Source organism: Choristoneura fumiferana, chromosome 17, assembly GCF_025370935.1.
Source record: "Choristoneura fumiferana chromosome 17, NRCan_CFum_1, whole genome shotgun sequence".
Lineage (NCBI taxonomy): Eukaryota > Metazoa > Arthropoda > Insecta > Lepidoptera > Tortricidae > Choristoneura > Choristoneura fumiferana.
In genome coordinates, this window is record NC_133488.1 from 716,284 (window position 1) to 735,999 (window position 19,716).

General features: G+C 41.1%; 1 protein-coding gene across 1 annotated transcript in view; it reads left to right on the forward strand.

Annotated features, from left to right (window-relative positions):
- The first annotated feature begins 300 nt into the window (after window positions 1-300).
- The window catches only part of LOC141437123 (uncharacterized), a 156,338-nt gene continuing 136,922 nt past the window's right edge, over window positions 301-19,716 (forward strand). The window contains exons 1-8 of the mRNA XM_074100343.1: window positions 301-333; window positions 400-597; window positions 1,870-2,041; window positions 3,024-3,185; window positions 6,098-6,174; window positions 8,264-8,371; window positions 14,868-14,945; window positions 18,317-18,372. Coding sequence (XP_073956444.1) covers window positions 301-333; window positions 400-597; window positions 1,870-2,041; window positions 3,024-3,185; window positions 6,098-6,174; window positions 8,264-8,371; window positions 14,868-14,945; window positions 18,317-18,372 — 884 coding nt within the window. The remainder of the gene's footprint in view (window positions 334-399; window positions 598-1,869; window positions 2,042-3,023; window positions 3,186-6,097; window positions 6,175-8,263; window positions 8,372-14,867; window positions 14,946-18,316; window positions 18,373-19,716) is intronic.

A 19,716-nucleotide genomic window follows, 5' to 3' on the forward strand; every position in this document is an offset into this window, starting at 1 on the left:
AGGCTGAACCGATTTTAATGAAATATATATAAGAACCGTCGCTAGAAAATCTGATTTCAAATAAAAAAAACGCATTCAAATCGGTCCATCCGTTTAGGAGCTATAGTGCCACAGACAGACACACTGACAGACAGACAGACACACATAGCGGTCAAACTTATAACACCCCTCTTTTTGCGTTGGGGGTTAAAAACGATAAAAATTAGGGCCCCTCTGTCTTGGATTTTTTCTTATCCTTAAAATTAACGGAAATAAATACACGGGCCACTTACGTATTAACACTTACAAGGTATGCCCAAAATGTTTCGAACCAATCCGCGGTTCATTTTCAAGGTGAGCTAAAACGGGAAGCGAGTCGTGAACTTCGCGCCAGTCTTTCCTGATGAAGCTTCATTCCAGATATGTTGGTGGGCGAGCCCGTTCCGCTGGCTGGGCGAGAACCCGCCGAGCGCGCCGTGCGCGGCGAGCGGCCTCCCGTGCGACAACTGGGACTGCCGCGAGCGCGCCTGCACCTGCGCGCTGCTGCGGCCCGCGCGCGGCGCGCTCGCCCACGCGCATGCGGCCGAGCTGCACTTCAAAGTCAACTCCGCGCCCGACGTGAGTTTGCTTTATCTGTATATTCTAATAGTAATGCTATTTGGCTTTTCTCACTCTCATTTCCAACCCTTTTCGATTCTCTTCTTTATTCCCATACCCATTCCTGTTTCCATTCCTATATCCATTCCTATTTCCAATTGCATTACCTTTGTAGCGACTCCTAGCGCCAGCTAGTGAGCACATATAGAAACTCAAACCGTGTTATAACTTTAAGTATTCGTTTCACAACTCGGACGCGTATACAGGGTGGAAAGTTGAGATGGGGCAGCAATACTGGGTTAAGACACTAACTTTAGTTAAAATGTTCAGTTTTTAGTTGTCTACATACTGTATAATTTTCTTTAAGCATAAAGGATTCATATTTAAAAAAACAACATGCGAAAGTTTCACTTTGCAAATTAGTACCCTACGAACTGTATGGAAAAAGTTTTCTTTGATTCGTGGGTGTTCCCCTTAGTTGGTCTCAAAGATTGTTTTAATCCTTGATAGAAATGGGACCGATTGGCATTAAAAAAAAAGTCAAATCTGTTGATTTTCTCGCTGAGTGTACATTTTATCAAAAATCTGTGAATGTCAATTGTCATCACTCAAAAAGTTAGTAAAGGTCTACTAAGAGCATTTTCGCGTAGCAGCAAGGGATCTAGTAGCTGCCCTTGCTGCCCCATCTCAACTTTCCACCCTGTATACAACTACCGACGCTCGTCCTTCGGACTTCGGTCCCCAGGCATAACACCTGCCTGGAGAGAGATCTCTCTATTGGAGCCTCCCCCCTGACCTTTTCTATCTTTTTCTGTTGCCATTCCCATTCCCATTCCCGTCCCTATTCCCATTCCCATTTCGATTCCTACTTCTGTTCCTATTTCCATTTTCATCCCCGTTCCCATTCCCATGCCCAATCGCATTCCCACCCCTAATCCTATTCTCATTCCCATTTCCACTCTCATTCGCACTCACACACGCACCCATACCCATGCCCGTGCCCGTCCCCGTTCCTGTTCCCACTCCCACCCTCATTGCTATTCCCATTTCTAATACTATTCTCATTCCCTTTTACCCCTTTCCAACCGACATGTACTAAACATGCATGATACTTTACAAAATCTGGATGATTTATTCGTTTTTCGAGACGCAACCGATATCGATCACGCGTGCAGGACCTCTTGCGACGCAGAAAAAATAGCCAGTGGCGCTGCGACCCTTTAGTCGCTCGCGAGTCATCAGCGCAGATGGCTGCAGTGTTACGTAACAGTCTCATTCTGTGTCAATGTCCAGTCGGACCGGTGCGTGGCGACGCTGGTGCAGTTGCGGCGCACGCTGGGCGACGTGTGCGCGGTGTCGGGCGCGGCGGGCTGCTGCGCGCGCGGCTCGCTGCTCGCCTACCGCGTGCTCGCGCCGCGCCTCGTGCTGCGCGTGCTGCCGTGCCAGGGAGACAAGACCGGAGACTGTGAGTGCGACGGCTGCTAAACCTGTTTATGTATTATTTAGATATCATCATCATATCAGCCATAGGACGTCCACTGTTGGACATAGGCCTCCCCTATAGGCTTGCATCCACCGTGAACCCGCGACTTTAACCAGGTCATCCGTCCATCTCGTTGGTGGAGTCCTACGCTGCGCTTTCCGATCTACGGTCTCCACTCGAGAACCTTTCGGAACCTTTCCAGCCTTCTTTTCTCCGTGCTATATGGCCTATCCATTGCCACTTCGAGGAGCTAGTTCGCTTGGCTATGTCGGCGACCTGTCGGGGACTATGTCGATTCGATCCCGTAGCGAAACCCCAAGCATAGCTCTCTCCATAGCTCGCTGAGCAACTCTGAGCCTATTCATAAGACCTATAGTGAAGCACCACGTTTCGGATCCATAATGTTATCACTGGCAATACACAATAATACACATTGGTTCAAGACTGTCGTCTAAGGCACTGAGTTTGCACTGAATTTTAGACGAAAATACATTATTTAGATTGAAAATACAAACTGAAATATAGATGCACAGAAAAACCAGAAAAATAAGACCAGCACTGGGAATCGAACCCAGGTCCTCGGTATTCCGTACCGCGTGCTATACAGTGTATAAATAAATAAAAATAAATAATATCATGGGACACTTGACACCATACCTAGTCCCAACTAAGCAAGCTTGTACTATGGATACTAGGCAACGGATAAACATACTTATATAGATAAATACATACTTAAATACATATTAAACATCCAAGACCGAGAACAAACATTCGTGTTATTCACACCAATATAATGAAGCGGGGATTCGAACCCAGGACCTCGGTCACGCCATCCGGTGTGTGTATGTATATTGTGTATGGATTAAACTTTTTCATTATCATTTTCAAATAATACAAAATGAACAAATATTTAGTTAAGTACTGTACTTGTTTTATCACCAATTTTGTTCTTTCTCCGACCCAGGTAAAGAATGCCGCCTAGATCCCGGGCTGCGCGCCTCGCCCCGCGGCTGCGCGGTGCTCCGGCCGAGCGCGGCGCTCGCGCAGGGACACCGCTCGTGCTACACGCTGCGGGTCACTAACCTCACCCCCATCCCCACCACTGTGCAGTGGGAACCACCCGTGGGTAAGAACGTCACTTGGACCCCGCACTGTGCAGTCAAAGTGACGCTCGCTCAGGGCCACTGCTCGTGCTACACGCTGCGGGTTACTAATCTCACCCCCATACCCACCAGTGGGAGTCCACCAGAGCCCGTAGGTAAGAATGTCATTTAGATCCCACAGTGTCCAGTCAAAGTGACACTCATACAGGGTCACTAGTGGTGTGCCACGCCGCAGGTCTTCATTCTTGATCACAATATTAACATACACTCGTGGTTTACGGTCTACATACAATACAATACAATGACTCTTTATTGTACCATCAGCCAAATAAGTGGTCTATCAATTTTGAAACAAGTTCCTATCAAATGAATACGTCGCTAAAGTCGAACTTTCAAGTTGACATACACGTATATTGGAATTATTGTTAGGGTGGTAGACCACATATTTTGCTCATGGTACACCAGAAATAGTAAGCGACACAGAAAACAGGTACACAGCGAGAAAATTACAAGGCGGCTTATTATAAGTAAGGTGATTTTTGGGAGCTCTTTAAAGGAAATCTCGGCTTACATTCGGTATTTGTTTTTTTGTTTACCTAATAATATAAATGCGAAAGTAACCCTATCTTCTCGTCTGTCTGTCTATGTGTTACTTCTTCACGGTTAACCCGTTCAACTGATACAGATAAAAAATTGTCATAGCGATACTTTGACACCCTGGGAAGGACATAGTATAGTTTTATCTTGGAAATTGGATTATTCTCGTCGGATAGTGATAAACGACTTTTTCGCAGACTGACTCACAGGCAGCAGCTAGTGTTGCGTACGAGCAAGTTTGCGTATGTGGCTTGGAAAGCTTTTCGCTAATGCCACGTAAGTTCGCATACTTGACCAAACAACACAAGGTTGTAGCGACTCCTAGCGCCATCTAGTGAACAACGACAGAAACTCCGAACGTGTTCTACATCACGCTATCGAAGTTTCTCAACGCGGTCGCATATATACAAGTTCCGACGCTCTTCCTTCGGACTTCGGTCCCCAGGCATAACACCTGCCTGGAGAGAGATCTCCCTATTGGAGCCTCCCCCCACAAGGTCATCCACATACTTATGTGAACCTACTCTTAAGGCTGCGCTTCAATCAAATATATGCGAGGATGTGTTGAGAGGAATGTGTTTTTCATGAACCAATAGGAATGCTTCATTTACCTCGTCTCGCTCCGCTCAGCTGTTTCCACCAGAGATGTGCTGTACGAGGAAAGGTAAATGAAGCGATTCTATTGGTTCATGAAAACCGCATTCCTCGAAACATCATCCCAGCCTATATATGTCTCACTGCGGGGCACAGGCCTCCTCTCAGAATGAGAGGGCTTGGGCAGTAGTTCCCACGTGGGCCCAGTGCGGATTGGGAACTTCACACACACCGTTGAATTGCTTCGCAGGTTTGTGCAGGTTTCCTCGCGATGTTTTTCCTTCACCGTAAAGCTCGTGGTAAATTTCAAATGTACTTCCTCACATGAATTTCGAAAAACTCACAGGTGCGAGCCGGGGTTTGGACCCACTATCGTCTGCTTGAGAGGCCATAGGTCAAAACACTCGGCCACCACGGCTTCGGAATTCGGATTCCTCGAAACACATCCTCGCAAATCTCTGGGGAAAACGTAGGCAGTCTGTACCGTACTTAATACAATACAATACAATACAATAACTCTTTATTGCACACCAATACAGTAAACAGTACAGAGAACACAAGTATATACATAGAGATTTTCTAAGGTAAGCAATAGGCGGCCTTATCGCTTCAGAGCGATCTCTTCCAGGCAACCTTTACAATGGACAGAAATAAGGAATACATTTTAGCAGGTGGTGCAATTTACAGTAGATTAGAGCTGTATCAAGAATACATAAAACTAACACATACAATACACATACACAACAAATCTAAACAGATAGATAGGTAGATAGATACCATAACAACACATAAATAAGCTAACTATAACATTCATACGCAAGATGACAGGTAGTGCTCCCTAAGCATAGACATAAAGATAGGCAAGGACTTTGCGCGCCTCAAGTCTATCGGTAGGGAGTTAATGTATTGTGAATACCGCACAGTACTGCCATTTGTGATAGGGCAAAACGCACAACAAGAAACCAGCACCTTGACATAGTTCTTAACTCAGTAAAGTTCGTTAAGCCAGTCGCATTGCGCGGCGGAAGCTAGTTAGCGAACTGTCGAGAGCGAAGCTATCACAAAGGAACGCCTTGTTCGTTGTATTGACACCGTACGTGAGCGGCCAGAGTGCCATTAACCTAATGAACTTTTGGCATGTCGAGATTGGTGGGATCTCAAGTGTGAGAACATTGAGAGCGTTTCCAAGGTTCCGTAGTCAAAATCGGTCAGCATATCCGTCAGGGTGTACTGCCGTTTCGGCAAAATATTTTTCGACAAATTTCACTTCCCAAAATACTTACTTATCGCAGTAGTTTCATTTCCCAGACGAATCTTTAGCATTGTTGACGAACTAAATGAAATACACGAATTGCAATGGTTTTAAACTATAATAAGAAAATGGGAATCACAATAAGAAGGGAACGATGATGGTACAACCAATCTGACAGAGCAACTGACTTTATGAGCTCTGTCAGACGGATTGTACCGGATTCACATACATAATTAAAAACTAAACAACCAACAAGCATTATTTACATTTCGCAAATGATAATTTGACCAAAAGAATAAATTGCGAAATGTAAATATGCTAAAGATTCGTTTGGGAAATGAAACTACTGCGATAAGTTTTTTGGGAAGTGAAATTTGGCGAAAAATATTTTGCCGAAACGGCAGTACACCGTCCAATTTCAGATAACTTTTGAGCTTTTAGAAAAAAGTTCATTTGAAATTTATTTCAATGACAGTTGTTTTGTTTTTACAGAAGGCGACGATGTACTCAAAGTAGAGTTTATTCCCAATGATTTCGATATCGGCAGTTACGGAGAAAAGGAGATTCAGGTAAATAATGCAGCAGTTTATTATTATACCGGGTGTGGCCTGTAATACGAGCAAAAAATTAAAACATAGATCGTGCTCGTGAATCTGAACAACATTAGTTCAACGACTTTTTAAAATACTTAATGGAGTCTTTGAATTCTCCTTTTTTCATATAAATTAAATACTGCTATCAATGTACGCCATCCTAGAACACAACTGACGTCGCCCGCACGCTACAAACATCACGCATTTCGCTTTACATTGCTTCTTCGAATAAACTTAAAAGTGTAATAACAATAAAAAAACTAATATTGTTCAGTTTGACAGGACGATCTATGTTTTAATTTTTTGCTCATATTAAAGGCCACACCCGGTACATTATTATTATTGTGACTGATTTTAATTTAACCTATGAGATCTCTCAAGCAAAGGATCGAGGGTCCCAATCCAATCGCATCTCTAAAATTGTGCGATCTCGCAAATCACTTTCATCTACCGCCCTTGAGAACTGTACCTACTCGATTTTTAAACTCTCTTCAATCCCTAGGGCAGAAACGTAAAAAATTCGGCATAATTAAGGTCCTATTTTGAGAACTCGTAAAAAATGAAACGCCTTAATCTTTCGAGAAAATCTGCGTAATGAAACCTTGGAAATTTAAAAGGAAAGCTTTTAAATCTAATTATATCCTTTTTAAGATTCCTTTAGTAATTTTCGAGCTTCTGAGAACAGTATTGAAGAATCAGGCTGATTACTACAGACGACTTATATTTGAGCTTGTTCTTTAGTAGTTTTCAAATAGAAAACCTTTTGCGTCTGCTGAATTTACTATGTTGACATTTTTGTTATTAATTTGACATTTTAATTTTACGAGTATTTTAGTATTAAATCTGATTTTAATCTTATATTAAATCTTTACATAGTATACCTAAAGGCCCGGCTACACGCAGCGACGTGCATGCGCAAACGGCTTGGGCGAAAACTGGCGCAAAAACTGTAAGGCGTCCAAAATCCGTTTGTGCGGTATACCGTTTTTGTGCATATGCTTGATTGTGCAAATTGGAATTTGCACAAATATGATATATAACTTATGATGCAAATATAAACTTATGATGTTTTAAACTTTTAAATATCGGATTTAAACTGTGTCATATATGCTGTTTGTTTCCCAAATAAATAAATTTAAATGCGGTGTATTATTATCTTATCAGTTGAATCATTATACGAGTACATACTCGTATACTTGCTTGGCTTTGCGCGGCTATAGTATTTGGAAGATGGAGCTGAAAAATGCGAAGTTCCTTTGATTAGAGGCTTTTTACTTTTTATTTTACTTTATCTTTACTTGCAGAACGGCCACAATCACTATTATTTTGAGTACTATGTTATTTTTATTGTACACTTCGGTTTTAAGATTGTTTTTTTTGGAATCTTTTTTGTATTTTTTATTTCAATTCCAAATTTTTACTTTTACGGTCATCCCGTAAAACCGAAATTGAAAATACAAACTGAAATAAAGATGCACAGAAAAAACAGAAAAATAAGACCATCACTGGGAATCAAACCCAGGTCCTCGGTAATCCGTACCGCGTGCTATACCGCTACACCACTGATGGTCAACGGTACCGGCACGAATTTCCCTATGCACCCCATATCTCAGCTTGTGTTTCTTACTTAGTCACTTAAGCAGCGACGCTAGCGACATCTATGCAGTAAGCCCTCAAACTTTTTCGGCATTCCTTTGGAACTAACCGCTCACCCGGACAAGAGATATCGTTTCTAAGCAATCAAATTAAGATATCTTAACGATATCTCTTGTCCGGGTGAGCGGTTAGTTCCAAAGGAATGCCGAAAAAGTTTGAGGGCTTACGGCATAGATGTCGCTAGCGTCGCTGCTTAAGTGACTAAGTAAGAAACACAAGCTGAGATATGGGGTGCATAGGGAAATTCGTGTCGGTACCGTTGACCATCAGTGGTGTAGCGGTATAGCACGCGGTACGGATTACCGAGGACCTGGGTTCGATTCCCAGTGATGGTCTTATTTTTCTGTTTTTTCTGTGCATCTATATTTCAGTTTGTATTTTCAATTTCACTTCGGTTTTGTTGTTCCAGGTGGTTCTTGAAGCGCAGAAGGTGTGCGGGCGGCGGTTGTTCGCGCACCGCGCGCGCCTCGCGCATGCGTACAAGCCGCTCTACCTACTAATTGACGCGGCCATCGAGGTAATAGCATACTAATAGGAGAAGTATGTAAACGCCGACCCTTTAGGAGACTTAACTGCCTACTCCGGTGCGAACGCTTAGGGTTGTAGATGTCTATTTTAGATTAATTACCTACCGGCAATTAATTTTAGTATGACATCTTGAAACTGTCTTATGTCTGTGGCTAGACAAACAAGATTCTATGCCGCTATATTATTATTATACTAAATTTAAAAATATTATTTATGAATTCACCGTAGTGGTGATGGCGACTGTGTACATACATACTACTCATGTTTACCTACACATAATACTATAACTATATTGTTTATAGGTAGGTAGGTAGATATCTATTATTTTTTCATATCTCCCTGCAAGAAACTATTACACTACACTTATATACCTACTACTAATTTACAACTATACCTACTTAATACAAAAAAATACGTAAGTACGAGTACGCGAACGTAAAAGGTGATCATTTCCCAAAACGAGCGCAAGACGAGCGAGCTAAAATCAAAACGTACCTACGGCACCGACGGCAGCGCAGCCTTGACTACAGAAAACTGAATCTTCCTTAAATGGTTGTAGGGTTAAGGGTTGCAGGTGGTAGGACCTTGTGCAAGGTCCGCCCGGATTGCTACCACCATCTTGCTCGCTAATCTTGCCGTGAAACAGCAGTGCTTGCACTGTTGTGTTTCGGCATGGAGAGTAAGACAGCCGGTGAAATTACTGGCACTTGAGGTATCCCATCTTAGGCCTCTAGGTTGGCAACGCATCTGCAATCCCCCTGGTGTTGCAGGTGTCTATGGGCGGTGGTGATCTCTTATCATCAGGAGACCCACTTGCTCGTTTGCCATCCAGTTGAATAAAAAAAAAATATCAGTTTGTGCGTGCGGCGGGTGCGTGCGTACCGGAGCCAACCGGCGCGCACACATTTAAGCCGCGCGATGTACTTTTGTTTATAGTGAACCTACTTCTCCTCTTTTACTATGGTAAAAGCGTCTACACCAACCGCATTCGCTCGGTTGGTCTGACGCAGTCATTAACAAAAGTAGCAGACAACATCGTCCGGCAACGTTGCGCAACTCTCCTAATCACTAACAAGACTAATTAACGTAATGCGTTAACTAAACTACACTTGGCAACTTTTACTGTTGTCTGACGAAAGTTTCGCTGTTCGCGGGGCATATAAATACTATCGGAGATAGAGCGACTTGAGAAGAGCTAACATGATTACTTACTGTTACCAGACTTATTAGCTCTATAAAAAAATGAGTTTTTTAAACATTCCTGCGAAAATTTACTCACTAAATTTTGACGTCACGTCGTGTTTTAGATGTGTTACATTTTAAACAACGATTAAATGTTTTGAAACGTCAGTCAACCTCAATCAAGTAACTTCAACAAAAAAAAAACAAAAGACCCGACTACTTTAAAAAAACTTTAAATAAAAACAATAAAGAACTCTGCTAAGTAACCTAAACTTCAACAGTTGGGTCCCTTTCAAAATCGTGACCAGCTCTAAAATTCCCAGTAATACATTCATACAGTGCCGTATTTGGCTTGGCTGCCTTTAGCCCGGAGCCTGGGTCCGTAATCAAAATTCATCAAAATTGGTTCACCTAGAAAAACGTTCTAAAATAACACACATAAAAAAGATACATAATATACAGTCGAATTGAAATCAATTAAAAATACATTGATTGAAGGACTCCCCTCTTTTTAACCCCCGACGCAAAAAGAGGGGTGTTATAAGTTTGACCGCTATGTGTGTCTGTCTGTCTGTCTATGGCACCGTAGCTCTTAAACGGGTAGACTGATTTAAATGCGGTTTTTTTATTTGAAAGCTGGGTTTGTAGCGATAGCTCTTATAGGTGGGTGAAATCCTCATATGATAATATACAAGACTGTTAAGTCGCTGACAGAAAATTCGGGGTACATTTTGTGATACTCCATACTACGTAAGAAGTATAGCCAATAAAACATGAACATACAACGTAGCACACCGCGCCGCACGCAGCTCTCATTAGTAACACAAAACCTCCCCCTTGTCGGTACATGGGGGGATCTGTTTCCTTAATTAGTAAGCTCGTTTTCAGGCCCGATAACCCACTTCCGTCAAGACCTTGCTGTATTTATTTTCAACCTCATTTGTTTTGGGGACGTATTACGTACGTGTAATAACAAAGTTTCTCCCATTCTTTTTGCCGATAGGTTGTTTTGATATCAGGTGACCCGGGGCTATTGTAGCTGGGGGGGATATTGTATTTGAGCCTGATGGCGTCCTTACGCTATGCTATGTGTGTCTGTCTGTAGCTCTGAAACGGTTGGACCGATTTGAATGCGGTTTTTTATTTAAAATTTTTGTTTTCTCTGGTTTCTTAGACATTTATTTATTTATTTATTTATTGTACACCACACTTACATCTATCATTACAGGCTTGACCTAATGCGACAGAGAAGTTCCAACACAAATATATAAAATATTGCTTCAATATATAAGTAGTTAATTATTCTTGTAACATATAACATATAGTGCTACCTTTGTGAATTCACTCAAAACACAGAGAAACAAATCTGTTTCTTCGGCTATTTTGTTCAGCGTATGTATGGCCCGATTTAGCGGGGCCCTGTTGAGCAAGTTGGTCCGGCCGCGCGGCTCGGCCAGCAGTCGCGGCCGCCGCCGCCGCCACACGTACCGCTCCGGCACATACAGCCCCAGTCTCCCCAGTATGTCCGCATTTTTAATGACACCTCTTAGAATTTTCCATATATACGTTACAAGTGCCAAGTCCCTCCTTACTCCCAGCTCGTTGTACCTCACCATGCCCAACACGAATAATGTTGGATACATTAGAGGATAGAAAGGATACACCCCATAATACTGAAGATACAAGTATCTTAAATACTTGTTCTGAACCCTCTCCACCATCCTCTTGTATTTCTGTTCATGCGGTGCCCATAATATTGCGTTGCACTCCAAGTGACTCCTAACCAACGCATTATACAAAGTTATAATAGTTTTGATGTTAGTAAATTTTCTAACTGTTCTGAGGATGAACCCTAAATTTCTATATGCCTTTTTGCAGCAACTCATGATGTGGTCCCGAAAGGAAAGGTCGCTAACCAGACGAACCCCTAGATCTCTGACTTCCCTCACCTTAGTCATTGGACTACCATCCACTTCATAGTCGTATCGTAATTGCGTAGTGCCCTAGAAAAAGTAATCGTTACGCACTTTGTAACGTTAAATTGCAAAACGGTTGCTATCACTCCAGGCGACTACTCTATTTATATCCTTTTGCAACTTTTCACAGTCATCACTATTATTTATAGCGAGTGACAACTTGAGGTCATCAGCAAACATCAGACACTTCGAGTCGACAACCACCGACGGCAGGTCATTGACCATTAATATAAACTGTAGGGGCCCTAGGTTGCTACCCTGACTCACGCCCGACCATGTAAAATATGGTTGAGATGTGTAACCTGCGTATTCCACATACTGCCGCCTGTCCTTCATGTAGCTGGCAAAGAACTCCAGCAAATGCGGAGTGAAACCGACCGCCGCTAACTTTCTGAGCAAGATATCGTTGTCGACCAAGTCGAAAGCTTTTTTATAGTCAAAGTAAGCGGCGTCAACCTGCACCCCACTGTCCACCGCCGGCAACACGTCCGCCATGTAGTTCAGCAAGTTGCTGGCGGTGCTGCGGCCCGGCCTGAAGCCGTGCTGCTCGTCGCTCAGCTGCTCACTCACCTGCGGCAGTATCCGAGCGTGTATCGCTGATTCAAACACCTTGGCCGGGGTCGACAGCACCGCGACCGGTCTGTATTCCTCCACCTGGGACCCCGATGAACCTCCCTTCGGGACGGGGACCACTCTTGTTATTTTCCACCTACATGGAAATGTCGCTGCCTCTAAACAATGATTAAAAATGAACTAAATAATTTCCTTGCTCACCCGCGACCTTACGATAGCTAAGCTTATGCAAAATATGCGTGTTCATGCAGTTTCTCCACCTCCACACTGTAAGAACACACACAAATCACACAAACCCATCTATCACCACCACCACACTACACTGACGCGTTTCGAACTCAAACAGAGCTCATCTTCAGAGTGACACAACCACACGCATATTTTGCATAAGCTTAGCTATCGTAAGGTCGCGGGTGAGCAAGGAAATTATTTTAGTTCATTGATATGGACCTCCGCAAAGTAACGCCTGATTCAATAAATGATTAAAAATATGCAGCAGCGGCTTAGACAGTTCGAACCGACAATCTCTAAATATGAAAGGAGGTATACCGTCCGGCCCGCGGACCTCTTCGGCTTGAGCCTGCGCAGCGCGCGTGCACGTCTCGCGGCCGCAGGCGCGGCAACATTGTTTCATCAAAATCGGTTCAGCCGTCTTTGAGATATTGAACCTTGAAGTAATAAAGTCGGGGGTTTTACAACTTTTTGTTGGTAAGGTTAGTCATGTGATTAAAGAGATCAATAATTATAGATACCAAATATCAATCCCAAATTGCAAATCAAACAAATGCTCCGGTAAAGTTAGTCGTTTGGTAACATTTGGGCGTCTTGGGGGTCGGTTATTGATCACTAGTTCCGCGCCACGGTCGGCGTGTGAGCGATGTGAGCGATGGCTGGCGGACAAGTTTCGTTACGTTACCTTTGCGTTTCAGTGATGGCTTTTTTTGAGTCGACTTAAAAAGTTCAATATCTCAAAAACGGCTGTACCGATTTTTAAGAAAAATATCTAAGAGCCATCACTATGAAACCTGCTTTCAAATGAAAGAAAACGCATTCAAATCGTTCCATTCGTTTAAGAGCTACGGTGCCACAGACAGACACACATAGCGGTCAAACTTATAACACCCCTTTTTTGCGTCTAGGGGTTAATAAAGGGGAGGTTCTCAACTGGACTGTATTTTTTTGATGTGGCCCCGATTAAATTGGATCCAGTTATATTCAGTAGTTTTGAGTTTTCCTTATTATAAGAAAACAGTCATAGAATGGGCATTAAGATATAGATTAGATTAGATAGTTATGTGCAGTCGAACCATTTGATTCCTGACCCGCCGTAAGAACTTTCTCACAGTAAGTGTCATAAATAACCTAATATCCTTTTGAGAGTATTTTTAACTTCACTTAATGCTACACTGGTTTCCTTCTCTAAGCCACTCAATCTTGTTAAATATTTTTGGAACTAGGAACTTTTTTTTGGTTCGATAGTACACTGAAAAGAGAGATTGATTTATTAATCGTAACTTGCCTTGCATTTCCTTAACACGTTAAATCTTTTATTTTTAACACCCGACGCAAAAAGACGGGTGTTATAAGTTTGACCGCTATCTGTGTGTCTGTCTGTGTGTATCTCTGTCTGTCTGTGTATCTGTCTGTGGCACCGTTGCTCTTAAACGGGTGTACCGATTTGAATTCGGTTTTTTTATTTGAAATCAGGTTTTCTAGCAATGGTTCTTCGGTTCAGCGGTTTTTGAGCTAATAAACTTTGAAGTGACAAAGTCGGGGGTTTTCCAACTTTTTGTCGGTTAGGTTATTATTTCTCATCATTCTGTCAAACTTGGAACTGGTGCCGCACGGGATCGAACCCGCTACGCATTAGTCTCCATCCGTCCGGTCGCGCTGATCGCTTTAAACAAATGGCCGTTCTCAGAACAGCCACATTTACATAGAACCAACGGCTCAATACCCCATCCATCAGGATGAGACCTGCTCCATCTTTACAGAGTCCGTCCGTACCAATATTTAAATCTAGGCAGGGTTTCACCGGCAAATTCGAGCGTTTTGACCGCGCGGTCAAACGTCATTAGCGTCCCATGTTTATATAACACAACGGAAAGACAAGTCACAAGAATTTTAATCACGCCAAATTCAGCATCGGTATTGTCTTCAATTTTCATTAAAAAAAACCCTGGGCATTATCTATTTTAATAACACCTGCGAGGACACCAATGACAAAAAAAAAACGCTGCAAAAACGCTGAATATTCGCCCTCACACGAGTGTAATATAATGAAGTTTTCTTGGCTGGCTAGATGCCGTTAGGTTAGGTTAGGTTAGTATTATCGTGAGGTACCATCAGCCAAAAAACGGCTGAACCGATTTTGATAGAACTTGTCTAAAAACCATCGCTATAAACCTGCTTTCAAATAAAAAAAACCTCATTCAAATACCCGTCTTAGAGCCTTGTGCTGCGTGTGATCCTAATTATTATTAACTCCCAACGCAAAAAGAGGGGTGTCGTAAGTTTGACCGCTCTGTATGTTTGTGTGTCTGTCCGTGGCACCGTAGCTCTGAAAGTAGTGAATGATTTAGAAGCGGTTTTTTTATATCTAAAAGAAGGTTTTTTTAGCTATGGTGTTTAGAGAACATGTTTTTCAAAATCGGTTCAGCCGTTTTTGAGATATTAAACTTCGAAATGACATTGTCATTGGTTTCTCAACGTTTTAAGTTGATTAGGTTCTACAGCTTTGTTTCCATTTTACAGGGTGTAAAAGTAATCATCGAGGTGCCTTTGGGAGTCTCTGAGGGTGCCGACTCCTTCGTGACACTGCGCAGTACTCAGGTAATTTATTGTACAAATGGTTACCTATATGGTTTCCAAAGGGAAGTTTGAATTCAAATCTAGCCCTCCGACAGTTTTGTAAACTCTAATGTTACTTCAAAATTGTGTTGAAAACCGTACAGCATTTTTTATTTTTTTATCTCAACAAAAAAAATACATTATATTTATGACAAACAACCAACAACAACATACGACAACTGAGAGGACCAAATAATATACATACTCTCAAAAACATAATTCCTCATCATAACATCATAACCCTCGGGCAATCGGTTTAAAATAGCATTGCCATTGATAGGTTTACTAGTAAATAATTTAATCACATTTTGGTAAAAAAAGGAAGTCAAAGTCAAATTGCTTTATTCAATTTAGGCTATAACAAGCACTTATGAATGTAATAAATATAATGACCCGGATAACTCACGTCTTAAATCGAGTTTAGCTCGACATGTTTCGGGCTAATCCGTAGCCCTTCGTCTTCGGAGCAACGCGACTCAGCGGCTGCTGCAACACGCGCACTGCGCGCCGCCGCTCTGCTCGCGCGACTACCCGACGAAACTGACACCGGCACACAACTACCCGCGTTTTCATCATCATTACAACTGTCAAATGTAGGGTAGCACACAACACTAACAACATCGCTCTGTAAAGGTACGTTCACACACACCGATGACGCAGCACGAGTATTTAACACTGTTTTCCAACTCGGTAGTTTCATGTTCAAAACTTATGAATGTCAAAAAAAATATACCACCGGTTCGGAAAAACCTCTGTTGAAAAGAATCCAAGGAATACTGAATGATCGTATGTATTTATTTGCAAAATAACGTTTGACCTTTGTTTGACCTTCATCGTAAACAAATAAACGTTAGTAACTAAACCGCCTAATCCTAACACTGACAGGTGACAGATGACACTACGTTTTTTAAATAATTGTGACGGGCAAAGATAAACGTAGGTTTTAACGCCATGGCATCTATGGTTAGCTCTAATTTCATTAACTTATAAATGGGATAAAAAATTAAAAACCCAACTAAAACCAAAATCCTTCAAATAGATGTCTTAAATTGGCCTATTTTACTGCTGAAAAATATAAAAATAAACATTCTTTTTTAGACCAATGTTAATTGCAATTTTGTTCCATTAAAGTTTAAAGGTACTATGATTCCTTTAATGGCATCCACACCTCCCAAAGACCGCCAGCAGCTTCGGTATCCACCGTGAACCCGCGGTTTTAACCAGGTCATCCGTCCATCTCGTTGGTAGAAATTTTACGGTACGCTTGCCGATCCGTGGTCTCCATACAAGAACAGAACTTTTCGACCGCAACGGCCATCTGTTCTCTATACTCTCTTTTTTAAGTCGTTTAAAAATAAGCTAAGAAAATAGACAAAGAGTAGGTTAGGGTTAAAATGAAAAAATACAGTAGGAACTTTGCTAGTGTGCATAAAGCTGAGCTTACGGAGCATTTGTTCCCCATATTATTATACTTGAGGAACTCTTTTAAGAATATTTACCTTTATTCTCTCTCATAAAAGCCAGTGCAGAGGCAAATTTTGTCGCCGTCTTTCCGTAAACCCGCGCTTTTACTGCCATGGCTATGGTAATGCGTTTTATCTTCATACATGTCTCTATTTTGCCTGATTTCAGCGTGGATTTTAAATAACGTAGCATCTCGGGATATTCTGTGTCTGAAACACAATTTGGTTTCTTATCCGAGTCCATTTTGTGAAAATAACAATAATGTTTGCGTGTTGATATCTATTCTGTGTACTGTGTCGTGAGTATTTCGAAATAATGATACCAAAAGATTTATAGCCAACCCTCGCCATTTTGAAATTTACAACATTGAAAAGAAACTTGGCATTATCAGCTCAAATTTACCCGATTAGTTTCGTGGTACTTTCTACAGTCGCAATATTGTCTAGTTTACACGCTAACGTTGGCCATCGCATTCGCCATCTCTTTCTACCCTCGTTTTATACCGTGTGACAGAACGAAGTGGTAAAGAAAACTCTATAACTACTTACTTCCATATCAATGAACTAAAGAATTTCTTTGCTCACCTGCGACCTTTTGATAGCTAAGTTTATGCAAGATATGCGTGTTCATGCAGTTCCTCCACCTCCACACTGTAAGAAAACAGACAAGTCACATAAACCCATCTATCATCATCATAGGGTCGCGGGTGAACAAAGAAATTATTTTAGTTCAAAGATAGGCAAATTAAGTGTTTCTATTGGTTCATAAAAATCTTCAAGTTTAGGTATATTTTATACCTTAGGCTGCTATTTACTCATAAACTACTAATAATTCTCAAGCAAACTTAGCTAGTTTTCTTAAAAGTTTGATATGCGCTCGATTTTTGACGCTTTACATTTGCACTTTAAAGTTGAATATTTCGCAAAAGAATCAATAAATCGAAAAATCGTCTTTGCAAACCCCTAATGGTTTTAAAACCTATCCAACGATACCCCACACTATAGGGTTGGATAAAAAAAATCACCCCCACTTATCTCCATGGGAGGTACTCTAAAAAAAATATATTTTTGAACTTTTAATTGTACCATTTTGTCGGCATAGTTTACTTATATATCCGTCCAAAATTACAGCTTTCTAGCATTGGTCCTAAGGAGAGCCGCGGACGGACAGACAGACAGCCATAGCGAAACTATAAGGGTTCCGTATTTGCCATTTTGGCTCCGGAACCCTAAAAAGAGTAGGTCTTAAAATTTACAGTGTAGGTGTTGCTTTAAGCGAGGTCGTTTTTGGTTTAACTCGTTGTAAAACATTTACAATTCAAATGACCCGCAAAAATTTCAAAAGCTGAGATAAAATAATTCGCAACAGACTGTTTAATCCCTGGGGATTATCCTTAAAAAATAAACCCATCATTTCCAATCCAGCATTCTTCCAAAATCAACCTTTGACAGAGCATGTAAATTTGAAATTAAAATGGATGAAAGTAAGTAAGTGGTATTTTGATCCCAAGCTTGTATTTAAGGTCCTAGAATAGCTGCGTTAGTGGATTTTTATGTCAATGTAATTTGTGAATTATCTCCTGAGGTTAAAGTTAAAATTTTGGATCATCGTGTGAAAAGCGGGTGAGCTGTTTTTACATAGTATAATGTCAGTAAACAATTAAAAGAAAACTATAAAACTTTCATTTAAAATTAAATGACTATTAACCTTAATTTACCGCTACAAAAAAGTTTTGTCTTGTTATTTTTTATTTATTGATATGGATGGACCACCGGAAAATAACGTCTTAATTACATCATCACAAACTTTCACATTTATAACATGAAGTAGGATTTCAGTACTATATCACGACTACTGCTATTATTGCTAACAATAACCTCTCCTTGCAGTCGGGTAAAAATTACCTCAACGTTTCGACCAATGGAGCGGTTGTGGACTATCCTATGTAATTCCTAGCGTTTAAAATGATCTTCATACTAAATTTCATTTCAATCAGTTCAGCAGTTTAAGCGTGAAGAGGTAGCAGACAGAAAGACATACTTACGAAACACTCCGTCCGCGTAGTATGCGTTTATCGCCATCCCGCGGGAACTATGCAATTTTCTGGGATAAAACTATCCTATATCCTTCCCCGAGACTCAAGCTATCTGTATAACGAATTTCATCTAAATCGGTTTAGTGGTTTAGACGTGATTGAGTTACAAACATCCAAAAATCTTCACAAACTTTCACATTTATAATATAAAATATTAGTATAGTATTAGTAAGTATAGTAAGTAGTAAGAAGTAAGATGTACCATCAGCCAATAAGTGGTCTATCAAATTTAACAACTCCATGAATTTAATTCAGGTTAACAGACACGTATTGGCATTATTGTTTTATGACATGCAAACGATTATCAACTTTAGGGTGGTAGACCACATTATTTGGCTGATGGTACCTATGTATGTAATCTAAACTCTACATTGCACATAAAAATTAAAATACAGATCCACAGAGAGAAGTACAAAAGCGAGCTTATATCTAACAAGCGATGTCTTCCAGCTAACCTAGATTTATAATAATATTGGTTAGGAATTAAGGATAAGTAAGGATGAATGATAATCGCGAAAATTGAAAACATGACGTCGTATTATTTGCTGATTCAATTTTGAATCAACCTAATATAATGGATTCCAATATTTTCCCACTGCAGCCAACCGGATATTAGCACCGATAAGTTGGGCGACTGGTTCACTAATCGGATATTGGACTTTGCTATCGCTCCACGGATCCGATTGCGGGTTGCACTTGTGTTTGTTATAGCACAATCAGCTACAGATTGCGGTTTACATCATTCCAGTAAAACCGTTCTAGCAGCATGACACTTCGGTGTTCGATCGATCTCGTGTAACTCGTTTGGATTGTGACCCCCCAATGTATCGCTACTAGCACAATTTTACTGGAATACTGTGCATCGGGCATTATGATGAACGCTTGGGGTAGGTACTCAGGTATTAAGTTCATAAGTTGATATGATTGGTTTTTTGGAGTCTTTTTGTATTTTTTATTTCAACTCCAAAGAGTTTAGCAGGCTAAGGAAGGACATGTGGCCCCTGTGAGGAATAGTTGAATTGGTGAATGTCAATTGTTTGTCGCCTCATTACTAGTAATCACTCCAACTTTCAGCCCTCTATCTTGAACTGTCACAGAGATAATGTCAAAAATATGTTAAAGAAACATAACATTAACAATACGTACACAAGTAACAAAACAACGCCAGCAAAATAAAAAACGCCGCAAAAAAGA